General features: G+C 53.5%; 1 protein-coding gene across 2 annotated transcripts; it reads right to left on the bottom strand.

Annotated features, from left to right (window-relative positions):
• Positions 1–333: 333 nt before the first annotated feature.
• ZFP91 (ZFP91 zinc finger protein, atypical E3 ubiquitin ligase) lies at positions 334–19,684 on the bottom strand. Of its 2 annotated transcripts, none has more exons than XM_065635518.1 (11): positions 19,269–19,684; positions 18,567–18,592; positions 9,142–9,348; positions 8,935–8,971; positions 8,371–8,460; positions 7,872–7,994; positions 5,621–5,671; positions 5,054–5,132; positions 4,672–4,786; positions 4,086–4,185; positions 334–3,715 (listed from the first exon to the last, which is right to left on the bottom strand). In XM_065635518.1, exons 1-11 carry the CDS (start codon positions 19,613–19,615, stop codon positions 3,205–3,207), a joined length of 1,686 nt encoding a protein of 561 aa, XP_065491590.1. In that variant the 5' UTR covers positions 19,616–19,684; the 3' UTR covers positions 334–3,204. The 2 variants fall into 2 exon arrangements, with proteins under 2 accessions (XP_065491590.1, XP_065491591.1); XM_065635519.1 differs by having other exon boundaries at positions 8,371–8,457.
• Positions 19,685–21,254: the final 1,570 nt, after the last annotated feature.

Raw genomic sequence — 21,254 nt, 5'->3', positions numbered from 1 at the left:
ACAAAAACCAGCCCTTTTGGTTTGTTTTTTCCTCAGCATGTTTATTTTGGTTATGTATTACCCAGATTAAGAGAAAAAACAGGAGCTGAAAAGCAGTTTCCCTTGGGTATCACAGTACTCAAACCATACCCAAGCCTTGCCCCAGCCTGGCTGGGGCCTCCCGGGCCAGTGGCCAACCCAGCAGCGCCGTTGCCACCTGGTGGCTACTGCAGAAAGGGCCGCTGGTCGCCCAGAGCCCCGGGCTGGGGCCCCGGCTCAAACCTGCACCCCTGGGCAGGTGAAGGGCCCTGCACCCCCTCCCCGGGAGAAGAAAAAAAAATAAATACAGGGAAAAAAAATACAAAAAAGTTTATTGCAAACTACTACAATAATTTATTGAAGCAAACTGCATGCGAGTGAAGGAGACATCGAGGGGAGGAGGAGCTGCAGGAGGGCTGTGTCAGCGGGGAGGCGTCAAACGGAGCAGGGAGGGAGCTGCACCAGTCTCTCCTGCACCGGGGTTAGCAGGCTGTGGTTAGAGGACAGACAGGCAACTGGCTGAGACCAGGAAAAGAGCCACGAGGAGTGTGCATGTGGGACACGGCAGGATCAGGGGGGCTCAGGCTGGGAGGCAGAGGAGCCACATCCCAGCAACGCGGGCGATGGAGACGGCTGCGCTCGCTCGGGCAGAGCGGACCAGGCAGCCCCCCTCACCTTGTGCCACCAGGTGTGCAAGCCCCTGACCCAAAAGCATTTGAGTGCCATCCCTCAGAAAACAAACCCCAAACTCTCCGTTTAGTGTTCTGTGCCATGCTCTGCCCACTCCACAGCTCCCAGGGCATGAGGAGCAGCTCCGGCAGCGCGGTCCGGGGGCCGCGTCAGGGACATGCCACCACACAGCGAGCTCGGCCACCCCCTGGACAGCAGATCCGCACTGCTGGGGAGAAACCACCAGCACGGGTCTGAATGTCTCATTGTGCTGCTTCTCTTTCATTTGCAAGGGGAGGGGACCGGCTGACCACCCGAAAGCTTCCTGCTAGAAATCAGTGTGATTTGATCCAAGTAAGAAACTGGATCACCTCAACTGAAGAACGTGGTTTAATTTCACACGGTACCATCCTGGACCTGACATGCAGGGTCCCAGGAGACGCACGTTCAGGGACACGGGGCCCCCATCCTTGTCCCCAGAGCAGCTCGTGGCCGGACACGTCTCCTGTGGCACCGGAGCCGCGCTGCTGCCATGGGCAAGAACGTGGGGTGCCCACACCCAGGGCGTGAGACACCAGGGCTGCAAACTGTTCCACCGCGAACCACCCCAGCACCAGAAATGTTTTAACTTGCTCTGACAGAGATCAGCGTAACAGGGGAAGGGAGGGGGCAAATCAGGACAAACAGCCCAACAAATGCTGTCAGGCTGGGGCCACAGCTGGATTTCCAGGCAGCACAGGGGACAGAGTGGGTGTTCAGGGTCAGTTTCCAATTGAATTCCATGTTTTATTGCCATTCTCAGTCCCCAGGTACCTGATTTAGCCCAGCTGCTGTGTGCCACACACCAACGTAGCTGACCTTGTGCTCAGACAAGATCCTTCCGCTCTGCCCCCAACCACATAAACCCAACTGAAAAAACAAGCAAACAAACAAAAAGCCCAGGTTATTCTTCACCTTTTCCAAAAACACTACCAGTTCAAGGCCACTGAATCTTTACACACAGTTTCAGATAAGAGCAAAAAGATCCAAGTCTCCATAGCAGACGCATCGTATCCTATGTAAACTTTTCCAAGGGCTGTCCTAACTACACCAGCAGGCAACGCTCAAGCCGCCACGTCTCATGGAAAGCAGGGCTGCTTGCACAGAAGAGAGCAGCTTTGAGAACACGGCTGCACGACAACCCCCTCAACACAGTCAGGGAGAGAGGCTGACAGCCCCTTAGTCCCACGTCAGTCTATTGCCTTGGAGAAACAAGCCTGAGACGACCACATCCAGTCCCTGCTTCTGTATCTTTGTCTAGACCTGGAGAGGCACGGCTGGACGAGAAGCACAACATCCCCCAGCAGCAAGCAGCTCACAGCCATCCTAAGTCACAAAAACAAGTCCCTGGCTAATGACGCTCTTCCCTGAAAGGCCAAGGGGCAAACGGGGGGGGGGGAAAAAAAAAAAAAAAAAAAAGCATTTAATGCGAGGAGCTCACCCCAAGCTGTAAGGGAAAGAGACAACAGCCCGCTGTCCCGTCACTCACCTCATCCTCCTGCTAGAACACTGCTGCAGAGACTCTCCCTGCACACGGGCCCTTCTCCAGGGGCTCTCCCCCTACTCTGGAAAAGCTGCAACACACATTTGACTGCAGAACCTTCACCCTGGCTGTCCCAACCACTGTTCCGATGGCACGACACGCTCCCTGCAGCTCATGAGCGCGAAGGAGCCTACTGGGAAACAGCCTGAGCCCTTTCCACCCCCACCCCCTAAGAACATAACTAAAAAATACCGACCCTTTTTAAATCAATAAATAAGGAATCTTGTTACCACAACACAAAAACGAAACATATGTTCAAAGTGCAAATTACTGTCGTCAGACTGGGATGCTCCTCCTTGCCTCTCCCACGCAGGGCTCCTGTAGCCCCTGGGCCTCTCCGAGCAAACACGATCTCTGAGCCAGGGCGTTCCCTGGACTCCTTGCCAGGGCTGGCGCGGGGGAGCGCGCTGGGGACAGGGACGCGCGCTGCTCCACAGCTCACCCTGCTGAGGGGCCTAAAGTGCCGACCGAGCTCCCAGCCCTGGGGAGGAAGAGTGAGACTGCAAGGACCGGAGTGCAGCGATGCATAGATGTTGGGACCAGGGGCGAGAGGGAGTCCTAAGAAACTCGTCCAGAGCACACCAAAGGCTTTCTAGTCTGCGAGCGGGGCCACGCCAAGGAGCCAGAAAGGCATCTGCTTTGGGGTAGAGTGAAGGATTTCAGTAGTGCCCCCTCCCTTGGAGAAATCCGCCGCTCCATCCAGCTTGCTCTGGTAATGGCAGCACGTGCCCCTTTCTACAAAGGAGCAGTGAGAGAGAGAAGTGGTTGGGAGAAAGAAGATGTGCTGTGATCCAGGCTGGGGGAGCAGACCCTTCGGTTATTTACTAGTATTGTAAGTTTTCTTTGCTCTCTTTCCGTAAGTGTGGTTTTTTGTTTTGTTTTTCCTTTTAAATACAGAGTCCAAACTGTCCCAGCACCCGCGAGCTCCCCGCCCACTAGGGTCCAGCAGAGCCCGAATCTTCGATGAGCACCTCAGTGGCGGTGCCCAGGATCTCCGTGTTCATCACCAGCCCCTCCGGGTTCGCGCTGCTGCCACTGCCCACAAACAGCTTCCCATCCGCCACCAGGCTGACGCGCTCGGCCCCGCCACAGAACGGCTTGGGCACGGCGTCGGGGCCCAGCAGCAGGCAGTCTGCTGGGGCTGCGCTCCCCAGCGCGTCGGGAAGGAGCGGGAGGCCCTGCCCGTCAGTGGGCGGCGCGATGGCCTCGGGGTTCGTGCCCAGGATGTCAGTGCTGGTGATCAGGGCGCCTGCGTTGGCTGCCAGTGCTTCAGCAATGAGCACTTCGGGGTGACTCTTGGCTTTGTGGGCCACAACGCTGTCCTTCTTCTCAAATTTCTTGCCACAAATGTTGCAGGAGAACTGGTAGAAGGAGTCTGCATCGTGTTTCTTCATGTGCCAGTTGAGAGAAGCCTTCTGCCGGCAGGTGAATCCACAGATCTCGCACCTGCGCGGGAGAACGAGGAAGTCACAACTAAGGGACACTCCCACACACTTGTGGGGACAGCAGCAGCGAAGAACACAAGAGAACAGCAGGGGCTCACTAAAATGGGATGGCACCACAGCTCCAGCTCTTCCAGTTTTACTGGCAGAGGGCTTATGCTCCTCAGATCCCTACTGAGACACGGCCTCGAGGAGCAGGTGAGACAAGGGGCAGCTCAAACACTCCTCCAGGTGTGCGTTTGAACAGAGCTGGGACACCACAAGCAGGTTCCAGCCCTGACTCCAGAGCTGCTCTCGCTCTTGGTGCGGCCCAAGGGCGGGTGGTCTGCGGGGTCCCCCAAAGCAGAGAGTGAGAGGCAGGCACGGGTACTCACTGCAAGGGCTTCTCGCCCGTGTGGATCATGCGGTGCACCGCCAAGTTATGAGAACTCTTGAAGGCCCGGGCGCAGTACTCACAGATGTAATCCCTCTGATCTAAAAAGCAACACCAGTTGAGCATCACTCTCCCGCAGACCTGCTCCCTTCCCCAGCTCTCATATGTCACCGGTAAAGCTGCCCAAGAAGCAGCAGAACTGGAAGTGTGGAGAGGCCAGCAGGCGCAGCAAGGAGGGGGCTGTCCGACAACACACCGCAGCAGCTGATCTGGAGAGTTAAGGAATGATTAAGACTCTCCTAAGAGCTAATTATCCATTCTGACCAATACCGAAGACCGGCTTTGTTTATTCCTTTACAGAACCCCTGAGTGATACTTGCCAGGGGGCGAATTACATACTCTATAGCCTATTTCTTTTATTTCCTTAAAAGATGGTAAACCAGAAGGAAACCATACCCTGCTGCTGCTGCAAATCTATGCCACCTGGCTTGGCTTCACTCTCCCAGAAGCTCTGGAGGCTGTTCCGTTTTTTAACTCCTCTGCTCACTGCCCTGAGGAGTTTGTAACTCTTTCCCACCTCCCTGTACCTGTGTGGTGTTTGGCATGCCGCAGGAGCTGCTTCTGGAGTCGGAAGAGTCGACCGCAGGAGGGGTGAGGACACACGTATTTCTTCTTCAGCAAGTGCTGGTACTTTATGTGATGCTATAAAGGAAGAGTGAGTGAGAAGTTGTAGACTCTTTTCATGGCTATACCATGAACACAAAGGCTTTGGTCTCCATTGAGAGAAGGAAGCCAAACAAAAGTGGACATCTAGCAACAGGACAAATACAGAGACACATGTGGCCACAACTGATTAAGTCTACCAGGAAGACATAGTTAGAAAGGAGAGCTTCAGTGCTAGCAGAGGATTATTAGCTGCCGTTCCCTGCCCTCACATGTGCCATACAGAAGTAAAAAATCCCCACCAACCTGCAGGTAACGCGGGTGAGCCAGGACTGTACCACAGCCTTCCATCTCACAGCGCACGTACTGTATCGGGGGCTTCTTCCTGAGCCAGTGAGGAAACAGGCAGAGTTGGCTGGTGTGCCTGCAGCCAGGGCAGCAGCGAGACGAACGAGCGCGAGTGCAGCTTGGCGAGGCCAGAGCAGAGGAATTACTGCTCCAACGTGCCAGCTTGGGCTGTGCTGACAGACACTGCCCATAAGCTGCCTCCGCTCCCAGCGCTGCCTGGGGGTCTCCCCAGAGACACAGAGTTCCCAGAACCTGCTTGCAAGGCAATGCCAGGCAAGGGACCAACTCAGAAATGGGGGAAAGGGGGGCTGGTTCAGCTGGAAGAAATCAAACCCACATCTATGGGGAGAAGGGGGAAGGAAAGGAGGAAGTCAAGGCATGCTGCTATTTTTTTTTTTTTTTTTTTGTTTCCCCTTAAGGCAGACTCCTATACAGTGAAGACAGGTAGGTGGCTTTGAGACAATTGACATCTCTGTGCAGGACACAAGGGGAGCAGGTCAGAACAGACCTGAGGGAATCACTCACCTTCTCTTGGGCAGCCTTGGGCTCTTGTCGTCCTTTCTCCTCCTTCCCCTCCTGTAACATGGTTACAGAAACAGAACTGAAAGGGGCTTCTTTACACTGGTAGCAGGCAGAGTTTTCAAAGGGCATGGTATAAAGCTGGAGCACACTACAAGAAATACTACAGAACTCTTCTGCGCTTTCAGGCTGAAGAGTAACACTGTGCCGAGCAAGTCCGCTGCTCCATAAGTCAGCCACCTGCTCCCCATCAAAACACCCAATGAGTTTCTAAGGAAACGCTCCTGTGATGGCTGGGCAGGTCCCCTGAAAAAGTTTAGTAACCAAGTCTCCACGCAAGCTGTCCCTGCGTTCTGCAGACCTGCCACATCACACAGACAGCTCCCTCCAGAGCTGCGGTCCCCATGTTCCTGACACCTGGGTGACATGTTTTTCTGCATGACATTGGGTGGCGTGTGGCAGACTTCACCTCACCCTGCCTCTGCCAGCACCTCTGCTAGATCTCGTGTACGTCGGGTTTCTGAACACGGCTCCCAGCCCAGGTGTCTCAGCCCGCTGTTCACAGCTGCACAGGCACCAGTAAACAAGCGTCAGCCACAGCCCAGCGGGTCACGGTCAGGAATTACCAACTTTTCTGCCACAACCGAGTGAGGAAGGGCTACTTTAAAAAACCCTTTTTTCTTTTATACCTGCAACTGTCCAAACAACTTGCAATCTTATAATTAAATTTATCCATTTCCAGGCTGCATATCAGCACACGAGATTGTGCTCTCATAGGTTTCTGCTGCAGACAGTTCGCAAGGTATTGCCTCATTAACTGCAAGCTCTACAAAAAAAAAAAAAAATCAACCTAGTGCAAGTTGGAGGCAGAGTCAGAGGCCGGCAACATTCTTGAGAAACACATGCTTTGTGTGGTTTGCTCTCACCACCCCTCCCATTTCCTAATGCACTTTTTATAAACATGTAATTTTGCCACAGTCCAGAATTGATGCTTCACCTTATTTCCTCTGCTCTGTTAGGTAACATTTCATACCATGTGAAAAACATCCATCTGCATGACTAGGAATAATGGGATTAATGATCTAGCAGCTATTTTACAGTCCTCTGAATTAACTATAGCAGCTTATACACCTGTCGAGACAAAAAAAAAAAAAATCTATGCTCTGTCTGAGCATATCTATGTGCTTACATGTAGAGTTCATCGTCCCAAGCAACAGCTCTGCCTCAAACATTGTGCCTGCTTGATCGTATTGCTGCAGAGACACTTATTGCTGGAAGCATTTGCCAGCCTGTACTGAGACGTCTTTATTGATAGCGAAACCATGCCTGTCCCATGCTGAACAGACACACTCAGCATTCAAGCCAAGGCTTCAGAAGAGGCACAGGTTTTATCGTGCACAAAAATAGTGTCTGATCCAAACAACCACAAGCCTCAGAAAAAGAAAAGTTCTCAAAATATCAGCATCCTTACTCCAACATAAATCAGCTCTGCAGCAGCTCAGGAACAGCAAGAGAAATTAAACCAAAGGTGTGCAGAGCCCACGCTGCAGCCCAGCAGAGGGAGCCCCATTTGTTCCCATTGCTCACAGAGGAGCTGAAGCACAAACCCACTTCTCCCCCACCATCCACTGTCCCAGAGAACAGTTTTGACAGAGACACATTAATCCAATTGCCTCAGTTGCCTGTGAAGTTCCAGTGACAGCAAACCCAAAGCTTCTGAGTCTCCAGCCAAAGCACTAGTCTCTGACTAGGTAGCAAAAATTTGTTCTTTTTCGTCCAAAACAAGGGAGAACTCGGCTGTTTTTCCTGAGCTCTGGTATGTTAGTCCCAAACTTACAAAGAGAACACTTACAAAGTATTCCCATGTCTGCCTCCAGGCACACAGAGATGTTGCCTCTCAGACCGGCTTTCTAATGCAGCCTAATCCACCTCAGACATCACAACAGAAACCAGTTTTAAGAATGCTCTGAAGTATTTCACACTGTGTGGCCGAATCCAGGTAGGGTGACTAACCACAGAATGGAGAATAACTCCTCAACTTGAACTAAATGAAAACACCAACTCTTATTTTTCCTTGCTGAACACGCGCAAGATCCTAGAAAGCAAGATTCTGTCGGAACAAAAGGTTCTGCCCTGTTATCCTTCCGGCCCAGAGGAGGAGCAGGGAAGCTAACAGCAATGAAACCCTCTTGCACACTAGCAAGAATGCAAAATATACAATGCACACTGCCACATACAACTGCAGAGTTTTACTCACTTCCTTGGCGGTTCTTCATCTTCCCGAAACTCACTCTCTTCTTTCACTTCCACTTTAATCTCTTTCTGTTTCACTTTTTCCTCCTTTCCCTTGCTAGCTTTTCTCCTTTGCTTTGGTGCCTCCCTGCAAAGACACACAATACAACATATTACTCCAATATTCTTTCCATTGTCTGCTTTTTACAAAGATTTAAGCAAAAACTGAAGTTCAGGTCTATTTATCAATTTCCATTTCTAAGCAGAAGTATGACCAAGAATTAAGGAAGAATCTGGCAGCCAGCAGGGTTCTAAAGGCTTTAGTTCGTTAGAGAAGACAAGTCCTGATAGCTGCAGGCAATATTTAGAAAATACAGTGTCCAACAGGAGCCATTCCATCTTAGCAGCTGTGTGCATCCCTCACAGCAAATAGCACAAATTCTCTGGGATGTATTAATCTCATTCAACTAAGATATCACAGTTTGTTTGGTCTAAAACCACGATAAGTATGTAATCCAATATACTTCTCTAGATGGGGCTTGTAGGTTTCATCTCTTGGATCATCTTTGAAGGGAACTTCTTCCTCGCTGATGAGCATCTCCTCATCATCGCTGCTGGGAGAAACAGAGAACAGAGGACTGCAGCAGCAACAGCTTAAACGCTACTGCAAGAACATCCACGCATCAGCCCCCAGGATGGGAAAGATGCTATTACTGAGCACTTTCTGCTCCGGCACGACTGGGGAAAGCTCAGCTTGCACCGACTGAGGAGCACGATGACAGACCAAACAGAGCCCTCTCCTCTTGTGAACCCACCAAATTGCAGCATCTGCTCCTGAAGGAATAAAGCCACCAGCTGAAATGCCCAGATCAAATCTTACTATCCATTTCTCCAAAATATCTCCTCACATCTGCAGTCCATTTGCCATCCAGACTGAAAACGCAAAGGCTCAGGACTGAATGAAATCAAAGGTATCTATCCCACAGATCCTTTCATAGAAGCATTTATTTTGAAAAAACTCAGGCCCTTATCTTCCCTTCTTGAGACACTAAATAGGAAGAAGTACCACAAAGTAAGGAGTTTCCTACCTGATTCCAGCTGGAGACTGATGCTGTTCTGTGACCTCTGAAAGGAAAAGTTGCCGTTAGGTTTCAATGTGCGTTGGCCGCAGTGAGCTCGTGTCTCGGGGCGCCAGCAGCAGCAGCTGCTCCTGACCGGGGGGCACCGCGCTCGGCCAGTCCCCCGCGCTCGGCCGAGCGCCTGCAGGCGCGGCCACGCCAGCACTGCCCACGTACCGTACTCAAGCTGGTCCGTGTTGGGCTCTGACTTGCAGACGAGCTGCAGGGAGCCGGCCCTGGAGCGGGAGGCGCGCGGGCCCTCGGCGTCGCGCGGGCGGGCGGCCCTGCTGCTGCGCCAGCCCCGGCCCGGCCGGCCCGTGCCCACGGGGGAGCCGCGGCCCAGGACACTGCAGATCTCCTCCTCCTCCTTCTCTTCTTTGGGATCTGAAACACCCATTGCAACCGCGTTAATAATAACAATAAAAAGCATAAATCAATTCAGACTCCTCTCTGTTGTGTGACGTTGAACAGCACAGCTGCCCTGCCTGCTGACGGGGAACCACAACCTCTCAGATCTGGAGCGTCGCTCTGCCAGGCCCGACAGGACGCAGCCCGGCTCTACCTCTGCAAACCTTCGCTTGAAACTCTCAGCACATTCCCTACTGCCTCCAAGACACAAATATCTAAAACCAGCTTACATTTCCCTCTGATAAAGGCGTATAAGATGAGTATTTGCTGGCTCTGATGTCCCCTAAGCACTGAGACAGACACTCACAAACCTCAGCAGCTGCTTTACAACAGACTAGCTTCAAAACCGAACCCCATTAAAAGTCACGTGTGGAGAACCCCCCAAACAGCTATTTAATCAGAACTGTACACCTGGTAATAACCTTGAGGAACCTGAGCTGGATGTTTCTGTTCTCATGCTAGAGCAAAAAGCATCACAAGCACTGTCAGCCTGAGGTCTTCGCACCCATTTACAGCTTCCACAGGTGGTTTATTTTTGGCTGATCTCCAGATATGTTTTGGCACGATAACAGCACTGGCTAAAATGTCTATGTGAACAAGTTCATCCTTTGAAAACTGAAATTCCCAAGTACAGTTCATCTAAATCTCCTCTCAGTTTAAAGCCATCACCCCTCATCCTGTCACTACACACCCTTCTAAAAAGTCTGTCCCCATCTTCCCTATGAGCCTCCTTTGGGTACTGGAGGCTGCTCCAAGGCCTCCCCGGAGCTCCTCTTCTCCAGCTGAACCCCCCAGCTCTCTCAGCCTGTCCTCCCAGCCTCGGGTCATTTCTGGGGCTCCTCTGGCCCCTCTCCAGCAGCTCCATGTGTGTCCTGTGCTGAGGACCCCAAGCGGGACCAGCACTGCAGGGGGGTCTCACCAGAGCGGAGCAGAGGGGCAGGATCCCCCCAAACCTGCTGCCCACGCTGCGGGTGACACAGCCCAGGCCACGGGTGGTCTCTGGGCTGCGGGTGCACGTTGTGGGTCATGTTGAGCTTCTCATCAGCCAACACCCCAAGTCCTTCTCCTGGGGCTGCTCTCCACCCCTCCATCCCCAACCTGCATTGACACCAGGGCTGCCCCAACCCGAGTGCAGGGTCCTACACTTGGCCCTGTTGAACCTCAGGTGGTTCACATGGCCCCACTTCTCCAGCCTGTCCAGCCTGAGCAGCACGATGGGAACTCCGTGTTGAACTCGTGCTACGCAGCGGGTGGGACCAGAGACATCCTGAGGTCCCTCCCAACCTGAAATCTTTGATTTTGCCTCAAGTCTTTTGAACCAAATGATCATTTTACTTCTAGCATGTAGTTTGCTTTGCAGGTCTCATTCCCCAATCCTTGATTAACAGGGTGGGAACAATCAACACTTGAGTGAAAAAAATCCAACTTGAATACAGGACACGAGGCACCACAATTCTGGTGTCCAACAGTAACCAAGTCTCATGTCTCCCACGTATAAATCCCCCTCTACCAGAGCGGGAATTACGCCTTTTCTGGCTTCCTGGTTCAGCAGATCTCAAGGCGAACTCTGACTGCTTTATGTTTTTAATCCTAATTGTGAACACCCTCAGTAATTTTGCATGTTAAATTGAACCCAGACACTTGAAGCCATTCTCCAGAAGTTCCCCCTCAAACGCCACCAGTGTCAGCACACGCTGCTGCTCCTCAAAGAGCTTTATTCCCTGGGAGGATCAGGCATTCAGCTGATTTCTTAGCAAGAGCCAGTATTTTAAAGACTAGACTTACGGAACTGAAACAGACCTCCCTCAGAACACATTTCTACAAAGCGCACCACTCACCCAGCAATTTTGCTTCACTTCTCTGAAGTGAAGGTGCTTAATAAGCCTTTCCCGATGATTTTTCCTTTTTACTTCTTCCTCTGCTTCAGCATGCTCTTTTAACACATTCATGGCATTTTCACATGCCGTGAATACCTATGCATCTCCGAAAAGGCCCATAGTTAAGAGAAGCATCAAATATTTACTTTATAGTAGAACTTGTAAAGCAATATAGGGCTATTAGTTGAAAATTCTTATAATTCTAGACCCTCTCAACAGTGGACAAAGATCCCTACGCAAGGAGGAAACTTGTATCTGCAAAGTATTCGCTGCCTTGGCAGCTGCAGTCAGCATTCACCAAGGCTCTGCCTGAATCTGAAGCTGCAAAAGAAAAATCAAAGATTTTTAAATAAAATTTTGTGTCTCCTTCCCACACCTAAATTTCCTTTTTCCTTCACAAACCCAGCCTTTTGGTGAATCCAGACAGCCTCTCAAAAAAACAAACAAAAAACCAAGAACCAAACCAAAATAAATAAATAAAAACAAAAAACCCCCCACAAACCAGCTACAAACCACCCAGTAAATACAGAGACAGCAACTGGCTCAGAAAGAGAAGCAGCAAAGCAGCATTTCCCCTCCTGTCGCCCGACCTGGCATCTGAGGGGACCACCGGCTCCTCACTGGAGCTGTTGCAATTTTAATTGTACTTGAGGATTCCTCCCCAAACTCCTGACGTTCGGCAGTAAGTACCAGGAGTCACATCTGCATTTAGGTGAGGAACACGGCTGTCCCTGGACAGGAACACGTCTGCCCTGTCTCCGTACCGCCAGTGGAAGGAGCCAGGATGATGACAGCAGGACCTCACAGTTATTTTTGGTCTTGCCCTGCGTACCACACTTGGTCTGGTTAAACCCCGGCCCTGTGGTTGAACGCTATCACCCCCTCCTCTCACAAACACTCGCATAGAAAGCCACACTCCTGGGTTACCAAGGTTTGGCTAATGGCACAAAGCAGCAAAAGAAACAAGACAGAGGGAATAAATATTGCTATTACAGACAATCGGGCTCTGCTCTACCAACAAAAAAAGGTGCTGCTTGAATCTCTTGAGACCAAACATAGGAAAATTTTAACTTAGAAAGGCTGTAATCATTCCTGAATTTAAAACTCTGAACTTGTCAACACCACTAGTTCTGGCTACCCACAGTTTCTCTGGAAGGTTCCTGTCCTCTCAGAAGACGCACGGCAACTGCATTATCGGCCATCGTCCTGTTAGTTCACTGCGAATGTCAGCAGTGGTGATGGACACCAGGTCACAAGGACTCAGGCTCGAGAAGGACAAAACACGAGACAACAGCTACCGAGGTACCGCAGTACAACGCAAGAAGCAGCGCCGAGCGTTTGCTTTTCCGATCAGCTGCTGCAAACAGGTCCCACACCCGGCACCGCTGCCCTCGGTCCGAGCCACGTTCCATGGACGGGGCAACAGAGGCTGTAACTTGGCAAAGCGAGTGTGACAAGGAACACCGTGGGTGACACCCCTGCGACCCTCCAGCGCCAGCACTAATTACCGTCCCCGCGGCTCCGCGGTCAGCACAGGAGCCGCTCCAGAGAGACGGGAAAACCTGCTCTCTGAACTCCTACCAATCCTTTTGGAGTTTTGGCTCCTGGGGTTCCTCCTACATTGAACTTGCCCTTAAGTCACCTAATGATAAACAGCTTTCACTCTGAGGAACTTTCACCATTCCGCTAATTCTTCCCAACAGCCTTTAAACTGAACAGTGTCTAGGGCAGAAACACTTACAGATCTGAGTGATGGTGCCCAAGAGGTATCAAACATCCTTTAAATCTTGAAGAAAACACCTGTCACTCGGAGAAGGGACGAGAAAAGGAAGGCTGGGAGGAAAGGACTATAATGTTTTACTCTGTTTTAGCTGTTTAGGCAGCCAGAAGACAAGACTCCGGGCACCACTCGCCCCAGTAACACCCCACCTGCACAGCACGCCAGCCAGCACGGGTTCCCACCTCAATGTGCAGCAAAAACGTGTTCCCGTTCACACTAATTCTGTCCCGGGAGCACAGCATGCAGGGTTATTGAACCAGCAAAAGCTTCTCTATCTTAGAACCTGTATCGTGTTTTTCTACATATACCAGCATTGCCACAAACTGAAGCAAAAGGGAGAAATACCCAGGTTTGCCCACTGTCTCCCAGACCAGGAGATAAACTCACCCTCACGGTTCTCGGTTCCTCCCTACACCATAAATCCACTTTGCAGGCAGGATCTGCACATGAAGACAGCGACTGGCACTTGCTCGTGCTTTGTTTCTCGCTTCATCTACAGACACATTGCTCTCCAGGCCCACCGCATTTTCCTTACAGGAGATCGTTCCAGGCACCAGGCGCTTACTGCTGCCTTTTTACATCACTGGACGCAGCAAGTGTGAAGAGTGACAAGGGCCCGAGCAGTGAATCCCAGCAGACTCCCCGACCTTCCCGAGCACTGAGGGAACACACCAATTACTCACTGCAAAAAGCAGAGAGGGAAAGTCCAAACCACTGCGTTTACTTCCTGAAGCAGCAGCAGTTCCTTCATCACAGGACCTGCAGGTCTCACACTGTTCGCCGCTCTCCTGCCCCGATCCCTGGGAACTCACAGGTGCAGCGGCCACACTGCTCTGTACTTTGGGAAAGAGAAGCAGGTTTCCAGAGCACAGACCCAGCCGCCGTCGCTGCCAAGGGGTGCGCGGAAGCTTCGCCAGCGCGGGTGTCGTCCTGCAAGGCAGCAGCTGCCGGGGGGTCCCATTGGGGCACAGCTTTAATCTGGCACAACGCGTCCCTTTGTCCCCGTCCTGCTGCACCGCAGCTGAAACCCGCCCGGGTACTCAGACCTGGGAGCTGTTTGCTGCTCCACACCTACTTGTACCAGCTGCACTTGTTCGGACGTTCACGCTTTTATTGGCCAACCCGCCTCCAGCCTGCAGCTCGTTGCAATAACAGGTTCCCCTCTTTCTGACATACAACAGTAACAAACACCTGTGCCACTTTATCCTCCATGTACAGAAAAATGAAACTTTCAACTGTTACAAATTAACAGTTTGTTGATTGCTAACAACACATTTCCTAAGCTTTGGTTTATAAAGCATTTGCAAGCATCTCACTAACCCTGCAAAGTAGACACTTTTGGAAAATATCCATGTAAGGAAAAATAGACTACAAGTTAAGTTACAAAACTATTATGAAAATAAATGCACCACAACACATATGCATCTCAGACTGCAACTTCGATTTAACGTACAAGAGATAAGGCAGTGAACATATAATCTTATAATGGAACAGACAAAAATGAAACTTGAGAAGAAAAATCCTAGTGTAAACCTCTGTCCAAATGGCTCCCCACCCTAAAGAGCTGTGAAATTGTGCGTACGGGACACAGCAAAATCCTCCTAGGAGTCAAAGTAGGTTTGGGAAATTCAAGTTATTTAAATTCGGCACGTTTTTCTAGGGTCTGACTTTAAGTAATGACATTTCTCTCTCAAAACACCGACAATGTCTTAAGGGAAAGTAGTCATTACCAAAGAAGCACGAAGCTTTACGAATACAAATAATGAGGTATAAAGCGAATTATCTATGCTACAAAACCATTTTGTACAACTAGAGCCTTAAAGTTTTCCACGTTTTTAATCTGTGGAGCCTTACAGTTTTCCTAGCGGTTCACAGCGGGCTGCCACGGAGCAAATTTGTATTTCCCAGTCCTGAGGAGCGGGCGCTGGGCTTCCTGCACCGGCAGGGTGGGAGAGCGGCCGCGCGAGCAGCACCGAGCGCGGAGAGACCGGGGAAACACGGCACAGCACAGCGCCGAGACACTTCTGAGCATCTAACACAGGTGTTCCACCCGAGTCCCTGCCCAACGCACGGTTCCTGCGGCTGTGTGCTGGAGAAACATGAGAATCCCGCTGGCATCACCCGCTGTGCAAAAACCACTGGCTTGAGACCGGACTCCCAAGGAGGTGGCTCCACGCACATGGCACCACGTCGCCTTCGATCCCAGCTTTAAATACAGGCTTTATGCAGCCCCGTTTTACCTCTCCAACAAACTCTTCTACTGCACCACTGTGTACCTACGTGCACTTAAAGAATTACATCGGATCTCGTTCTTATCATCACAAAAAAAGGATCAATACCAGTGTAAAGTTGCAAGACTAAAACAGGCAAGAAAAATAATTTGCATAAACAAGGGTCCACATGGAGCACATTTCAGCCACGTGACACAGAAGAGCAACATTAGAGACAGGGGTTCATTAATCCAAGTGTTCATCCACAGCACGTGGTGCTTGTGCAAATGCTTCCAACTCCACCCTCGTCTTCTCACCAGAGTCAGCTCCTCGCAACTCAGCTCGAAACCTCGGAGACCAGGCGCCGTGTCTGGGAACAGCGCGGTGGGGCCGGACCACGGCACAAACCCGGCGTCCGCATTCAGCGCTGCCCAGAGCCAACAGCCCGCGCTGCCCGCTGTGACTGATGGAAAGACGTCATCTGGACCCATAAAGAGGTTACTAAACAGCAGGGGTACAACCTTACCAGAGGCAGATACAGTCAGAAACTGGTTTGGGTGTAAAATTAAATCGGAGCAGCAGGTTTTGTTTGACTGCTGACCTGACTTCAGGAGTCACAGTAAGCACCGAGTTTTCAATTCAGTGATGGAAGAACATGAAGCGTATTCACTCAATCTGTATTCCAGTAATTAAAATTATTCTGGCCTAACTAAAATGAAAATTATTTCCACAAGAATATACAGCGTCGTGCCAAGTCAAACGTGAATTATACGACACAGTTTGGCTCTAGCTATATTGATTCATTTATAAGCCCAGATTAAATGTTCTACTTATGTAACTAATATTTCTACAGAAACACATTAGGGAAATATTGCAATTGCATGACTAAGCAGACGAGATAGGAAATGCAATCAGTACCGCTGACTGTGCAGCTGCCCTGGTGATTCTGATATAACACACACCTTCGACTTCATCCTCCCGTGATCCTCCGCCAGCCCCGCACAGCCAGACCTTTGTGCCCACTCCCGAGTCCAACCCCGCGGCACCGCGCAGGAGCACACAAAACGCGGCCAGACACTCCTCCTGTTACAGCACATCTCACAACCCACAGCATAAACTCACCCGTGATCGCACTTATCGCCTCTCGGCCTTCTCTACCAACAGCAACGCTGGTGATTTTACTTCAAGATAGAACATCAAACATAAAGCAACAAAACTTACTGAACAAACTTGGGTGCAGCAAGTTTTTCGCCTGCTCGACAGACACACGGCCGTGTCGCAGGAACACGTCGCTCCACGGGCCATTCGCCCTGCGCACAGAGTAACAGCTACAGCTGAGCTCACGAAAACTCAGTGTTCTGAACCGGATTTGGTTATTTCATAGTAAAGGATAGTAGTATAATGCAAATCACCACGCAGAATTAAATTCCACGTCAGAACTGATGCCAGTAAACACCAGCACTAAGAACCACTCCGCGGTTTTACTGGATTTCTTCCTCAACCCAGCTCCACCCAGGGGTGAAGCGCCGAATGGTGTTTTACCTTCCAGAATTACAGAGAACGCGTGGCTACCGAAAACCCTGCTGTGCCAGGAAAGCTGCAGCTCGCCAACACCTGACGAGGTGACTTCAAACACTTTATGCTGACAGCAAAAGGCAGGGAGCGGGAGGGAAGGTTCTCTCCTGCATGACTCAAGACACTTTATTCAGTCTGTGTCTTCCCCAACACGCACAAGTGCGCAGCCAGGATGGCATCCCGGGCACAGCCAGCACACACAAGTGCAGCTTTCCCACTTTTGCGTTTTTAAAGACTGAAAAACAAAGAAACAAAACCACCAAGGCAGATTTCTTTTGGACTAGAAGTAGTCACCAGTTCTCATGGCCAATTTTCATGCAGGTGTTCATGCCATCCATTTTGGCTGCGGGTCTAATCACAAAAAAGAGCCCAAAAAATTTAATAAATACTTTTTCCGCCCTCGCATTCAAGGACAGCTGAATCTCTCAGAGCCCAAAGTTAAAGTCTAAAGCAGCTAGAGTGCAGAGAGTCATCCAATTTGGGAAATTTCAGACTGACCTTTGCCATTTCCAAGCATATTCCAATAAACTACGGTAAAAATAGGACTATTCTGCCTGTTTTCCACCACTACCACATCAACGTTTCTGCTTAAGGGTATCCAAAACACTGAGAATCACCACTAACACATGAGGTTAACACTATACGCCTGTTAAGTGTCAATGTCATGCCTTTTCACTTATTTCAGCAGCTTTGCTTTGACCTCAAAGGCTAAAGCTCTCACAATACTCCGCCAACCCTTTAAGCAGCAAGAGGTGAATGCATACAAGTGGGGTCGGTGCTAAATATACATCGGTTAATGCTGCTTGGGTCTGCAAAAATCCACCTTGCCAGGCAGAACTGTGATGGACTTCAACACCCAGAGGGAATAAAGCTATAGAGTTGTAGAAATGAAGTTACAGAATTACAAGGATAAAGGCAGCCTTTAAGACACAAATGCCTGCAAACAAGAACAGCTCCAGCAGAAAGGAGAATTCATTTGCACAGGTGTATGACCATTCCTCACCATTTCATTCTGTGACAGTCCTCTAGTACCAGATTAAAACCAACACTACACAAAGCCTTTCACTAGGAACTGTTTCAGAAGTCAGCACCAGGTAGGGAGCAAAGCCCTCTAACTTTTTTTTTTTTTTTTTTTCTCCCCACAAGAAGCTGTTAGGTGGATGCACAGAGTTCACAGAGTTTGCAGTGGAAGAACAAAATTTCTGCTCCTGGTCGCAGTTCTCCACAGCTGGGGCTTTCTTGATTACACCCATTAAGCTACTCTCCCCTTCAAAACTTTAATCTTTCATCTCTGAAGACATAATCATTAAAAAAAAAAAATCACCATCCACTAAAGCTAGAAAAGGACAAGCATAAATATTTGAATACTCTTTATTCCACATTTCTTTCGCCTGCCTCTTGAGGACCCCCCGCATGCTGCCACAGCCACAGCACAGATGCGAGCGCAGGTTTTGCTGGCCAGTCAGGACCAGCGAAACAAGAGCTGTCACCCTGTGGCGTGGCCTCCACTTCTGACTGCAAAGCAAAGCCCTAGTGGTTATTGGGAAGAATAAGTTTTTGCACGTGCAAACACCAGCAGCAGCTTATTGCAGTTCCACAGTGTTGAGAGAGACCTTGGAAAGAAGCTGCATGTCATCAAGCAACAGAACGTTCTTTAAAAGGAAGATCCAACAGATGCTTGGCTGCCTTCGTGGGAAAGCCCTGACTTTCTGGATGGAATGTAAGAGTAGGACTGAGTAATTCAGCTCTTACCTTTACCAGCTGCTTTATCTGTGCACCTGAAAAAAATACAAAAGGCAAGCATAAGAGACAGCTTCCGTGATTTGGCGGCAAAAGCAAGAAACGGAACAATGTAGAGAATAAGTCCTAATTCCCCGCTGTGGACAGACCCATTGTCCTGTTCACAAATCACTGGTTCCAACCCCTTATACCAACATGGATTATTTGATCTGGAGAAAGTTTACACGAACTATAATAACAAATCAGACGAAGCCCGGTCTCACCCGCAGCAGCTGCGGGTAAGTCAGAGGGACTCTGCCGTCAGACCGAAGCAGAGCAGCTCCGGTACCGAGCACCCGAGCACACGTGTGCACGTGGCCGGACTCCCCGTCCCAGACCCGCAGCAGCGAGACGCAGCCAGGGCCGCCTCCCGCACCCGGACCCGGCAGCGGAGCCAACGCGGGCCGCGGAAGGCAGCAGCTGCCCCGGGACGCTGCCCGGGGGGCTGACACGGGCGCGCCGGTTCTGCTCGCAGCCCGTGGGCTGCACGGCCGGGGCCGCGGGCCGCTGCCTGCCCGGGCAGGGGCCGGCCGGGGCCCCAGCTCGGCCCGGAACAAAGAGGCGGCGGCGGCGGCCCCGGGGCGCAGGCGCCGCTCCAGCGGGACGCGGAGAGGCCGCCCGGCCGGGGCCTCCGCCAGCACCACCGCGCCCCCCCCGGCCCCGCGGGGCACTCACCCGGCCCGGGGAGCCTTCCTGGCAGCGGGCGGCGTCTCGGCGGCGGGCTGCTCGGCGGCGGGTCTGGCCCCGGGGCTGCTCCGCCGGCGCCGGGGATACTCAGCCTTACGGCGACGGGAGGCGGCGGCCGCGGCTCCCCCCGCGGCCGAGACGGCGGCGGCCGCGGCCCGGCCCCGCTCCCGGCCGCCCCTCAGCACCCGGCTACCGCCGGACTCCTCCCCCTGCTCGGCGGCGGGCAGCGGCGGACGGCGGCGGCCCGAGGACGGCGGCCTCTCTGCCACCGCGGGCGGGCCCCGGGCGGGCGGCTGCTCCTCGGCGCCCCCCGGCTGCTCCGCGCCCGCCGGCATCAGGGCGGCGAGCGGCGGGGCCGCAGCTGCTGGGCGCCCCTCCCTCCGGCCCGCCAGACCTCCCCGGCCCGCCTCGGCCGCGCCCAATCACCGCCCACCCCCACGCGCACCAGCCAACCCGCGAGCGCGGAAGAGGCGGCGGTTCCGCCCCAAGCCCCGCCTCCCCAGCCCGCGGCCCTCCCGCCTTTCTCCGCCGCTCGCGCGCCGCCCGGCCAATGAGCGGCCCGGCCGCGCCGGGGCCCGCCCCCTGCTGCCGCGCGGCCAACCGGCGGGCCGCTCCCCGCGCGCCCCGCGCGTGCGCCCCGCCGCGCACGCGCCGCTGGGGCCGCCGCGCTCGCGCTGCCGCTCCCCCCCCGGCCGGCCCCGCCGCGCCGCCCGCCCGACTGCGGCCCCTGCGGCCGCCGGCCCGCCGCACCGGCTCGCCCGGCCGCCGCACGGCCGCCGCGCGGCCCGCGACAGCGCCGAGCTGCCTACCGCCGCCGCCTGCGCCCCTCCGGCTGCCCCCGCGTCCCTTCGCCCCGCGGGCGCGGCCTGGCCGGGGAAGCCGCTCGCCTCCCGCCCCACGCGGCCGCTCCCTGCCGCGGCGTGCGGCGCCGCTCGCGGGCCCGGCGGGTCCGGCGGCAGGGCCGGCTTTTGGCTGTCGCTTCGCCTTTAAGAAAAAAAAAAAACGCCCCGTCGGGCGGCGGGTGAAAGTCGGTGACAAAATGGCGGCCGGCGCAGAGGGGGCGGGGCTTGCGGCGGGCGCCCCGCCCACTTCCGCCCGGCCGCTGCGCATGCGCGCTGCCTGCCGGGAGCTGTAGTTCCGCGGGCGGCGGGACGGGGTCGCCGCGGGGCACGCTGGGAGCGGCGGCCGGGCCCGGTGCGCGGGGGCCCGGTGCGCGGGGGCCCGGTGGCCGCGGCCGCTGCGCTGCCCCCCCGGGAGCCGCCCCGCGCTCTGCCGAGCGGGTGACCGTGGGGCCCCGGCAGCAGCTCACCGCAGCCCGCCGGGCCGGGCAGCAGCCCCGCCGGTGTCCCCGAGCACCGAGCTGCCTCCCCAGGCACACCTCCCGCGGTGCCGCACCCCGCGCGGAGAGCGCCGCGTGTAGGAACCGAAGGGAGCCCGGAACCTCCGGCCCCGGCTGCTGGCGGTGCCGGCCGGAGCAGCTCGGAGTGGCGGACCCCCAGGCCCCCCCGGCGCCTCCCGCTGCCGGCGCTGCCGCGGGGCCGGCCGGGGCGCCGGGCTCGCACGGCCCCTCGCGGGAGCCCCCAGCGCCGTCCCCCCGCAGCGGCCGCGGGCCGTGACCCGCCGGGCCCCTCCGGGATGCGGGTTGTTGCTGTGGTTCTCCTGGCTGATCTCGCTTACCGTTTTAGACCATTTTAGGTTGGCAACATCGGAAAATCCACCTTTCCCTCCGTTCTTGAAAAGACTGGCTAAACTGGCTGGATTTTATTTAATTCCATTCCAGGAGTGAACAGGGAGTCTCACTGACGGGTATCTGGATCAAAAGCCCTCCCACAATGGAGCTGCCCAGCCCCTGTGTCCTGCCTTGGACAAGCTGGTCCGGACAGACAGACAGACAGACACACACACGCTCTGCTCCTCCGGCGGCGCAGGACACGGGGAGAAAACCCGTCCTCCCTGGGGCGCGGGGGCAGCAGT

Source organism: Caloenas nicobarica, chromosome 5 (assembly GCF_036013445.1).
Source record: "Caloenas nicobarica isolate bCalNic1 chromosome 5, bCalNic1.hap1, whole genome shotgun sequence".
NCBI classification, from domain to species: domain Eukaryota; kingdom Metazoa; phylum Chordata; class Aves; order Columbiformes; family Columbidae; genus Caloenas; species Caloenas nicobarica.
Note: the sequence above shows the minus strand (reverse complement) of the source record. Positions and strands in the feature narration are given on the sequence as shown.

Coding starts and splice junctions, on each gene's coding strand:
- ZFP91 (XM_065635518.1), bottom strand. CDS start 19,615: ATGCCGGCGGGCGCGGAGCAGCCGGGGGGCGCCGAGGAGCAGCCGCCC. Junction 5,133..5,620: donor CCAAGGCTGCCCAAGAGAAG/GTGAGTGATTCC, acceptor TCACTGGCTCAG/GAAGAAGCCCCCGATACAGT. Junction 4,787..5,053: donor CTCACCCGCGTTACCTGCAG/GTTGGTGGGGAT, acceptor CTTCCTTTATAG/CATCACATAAAGTACCAGCA.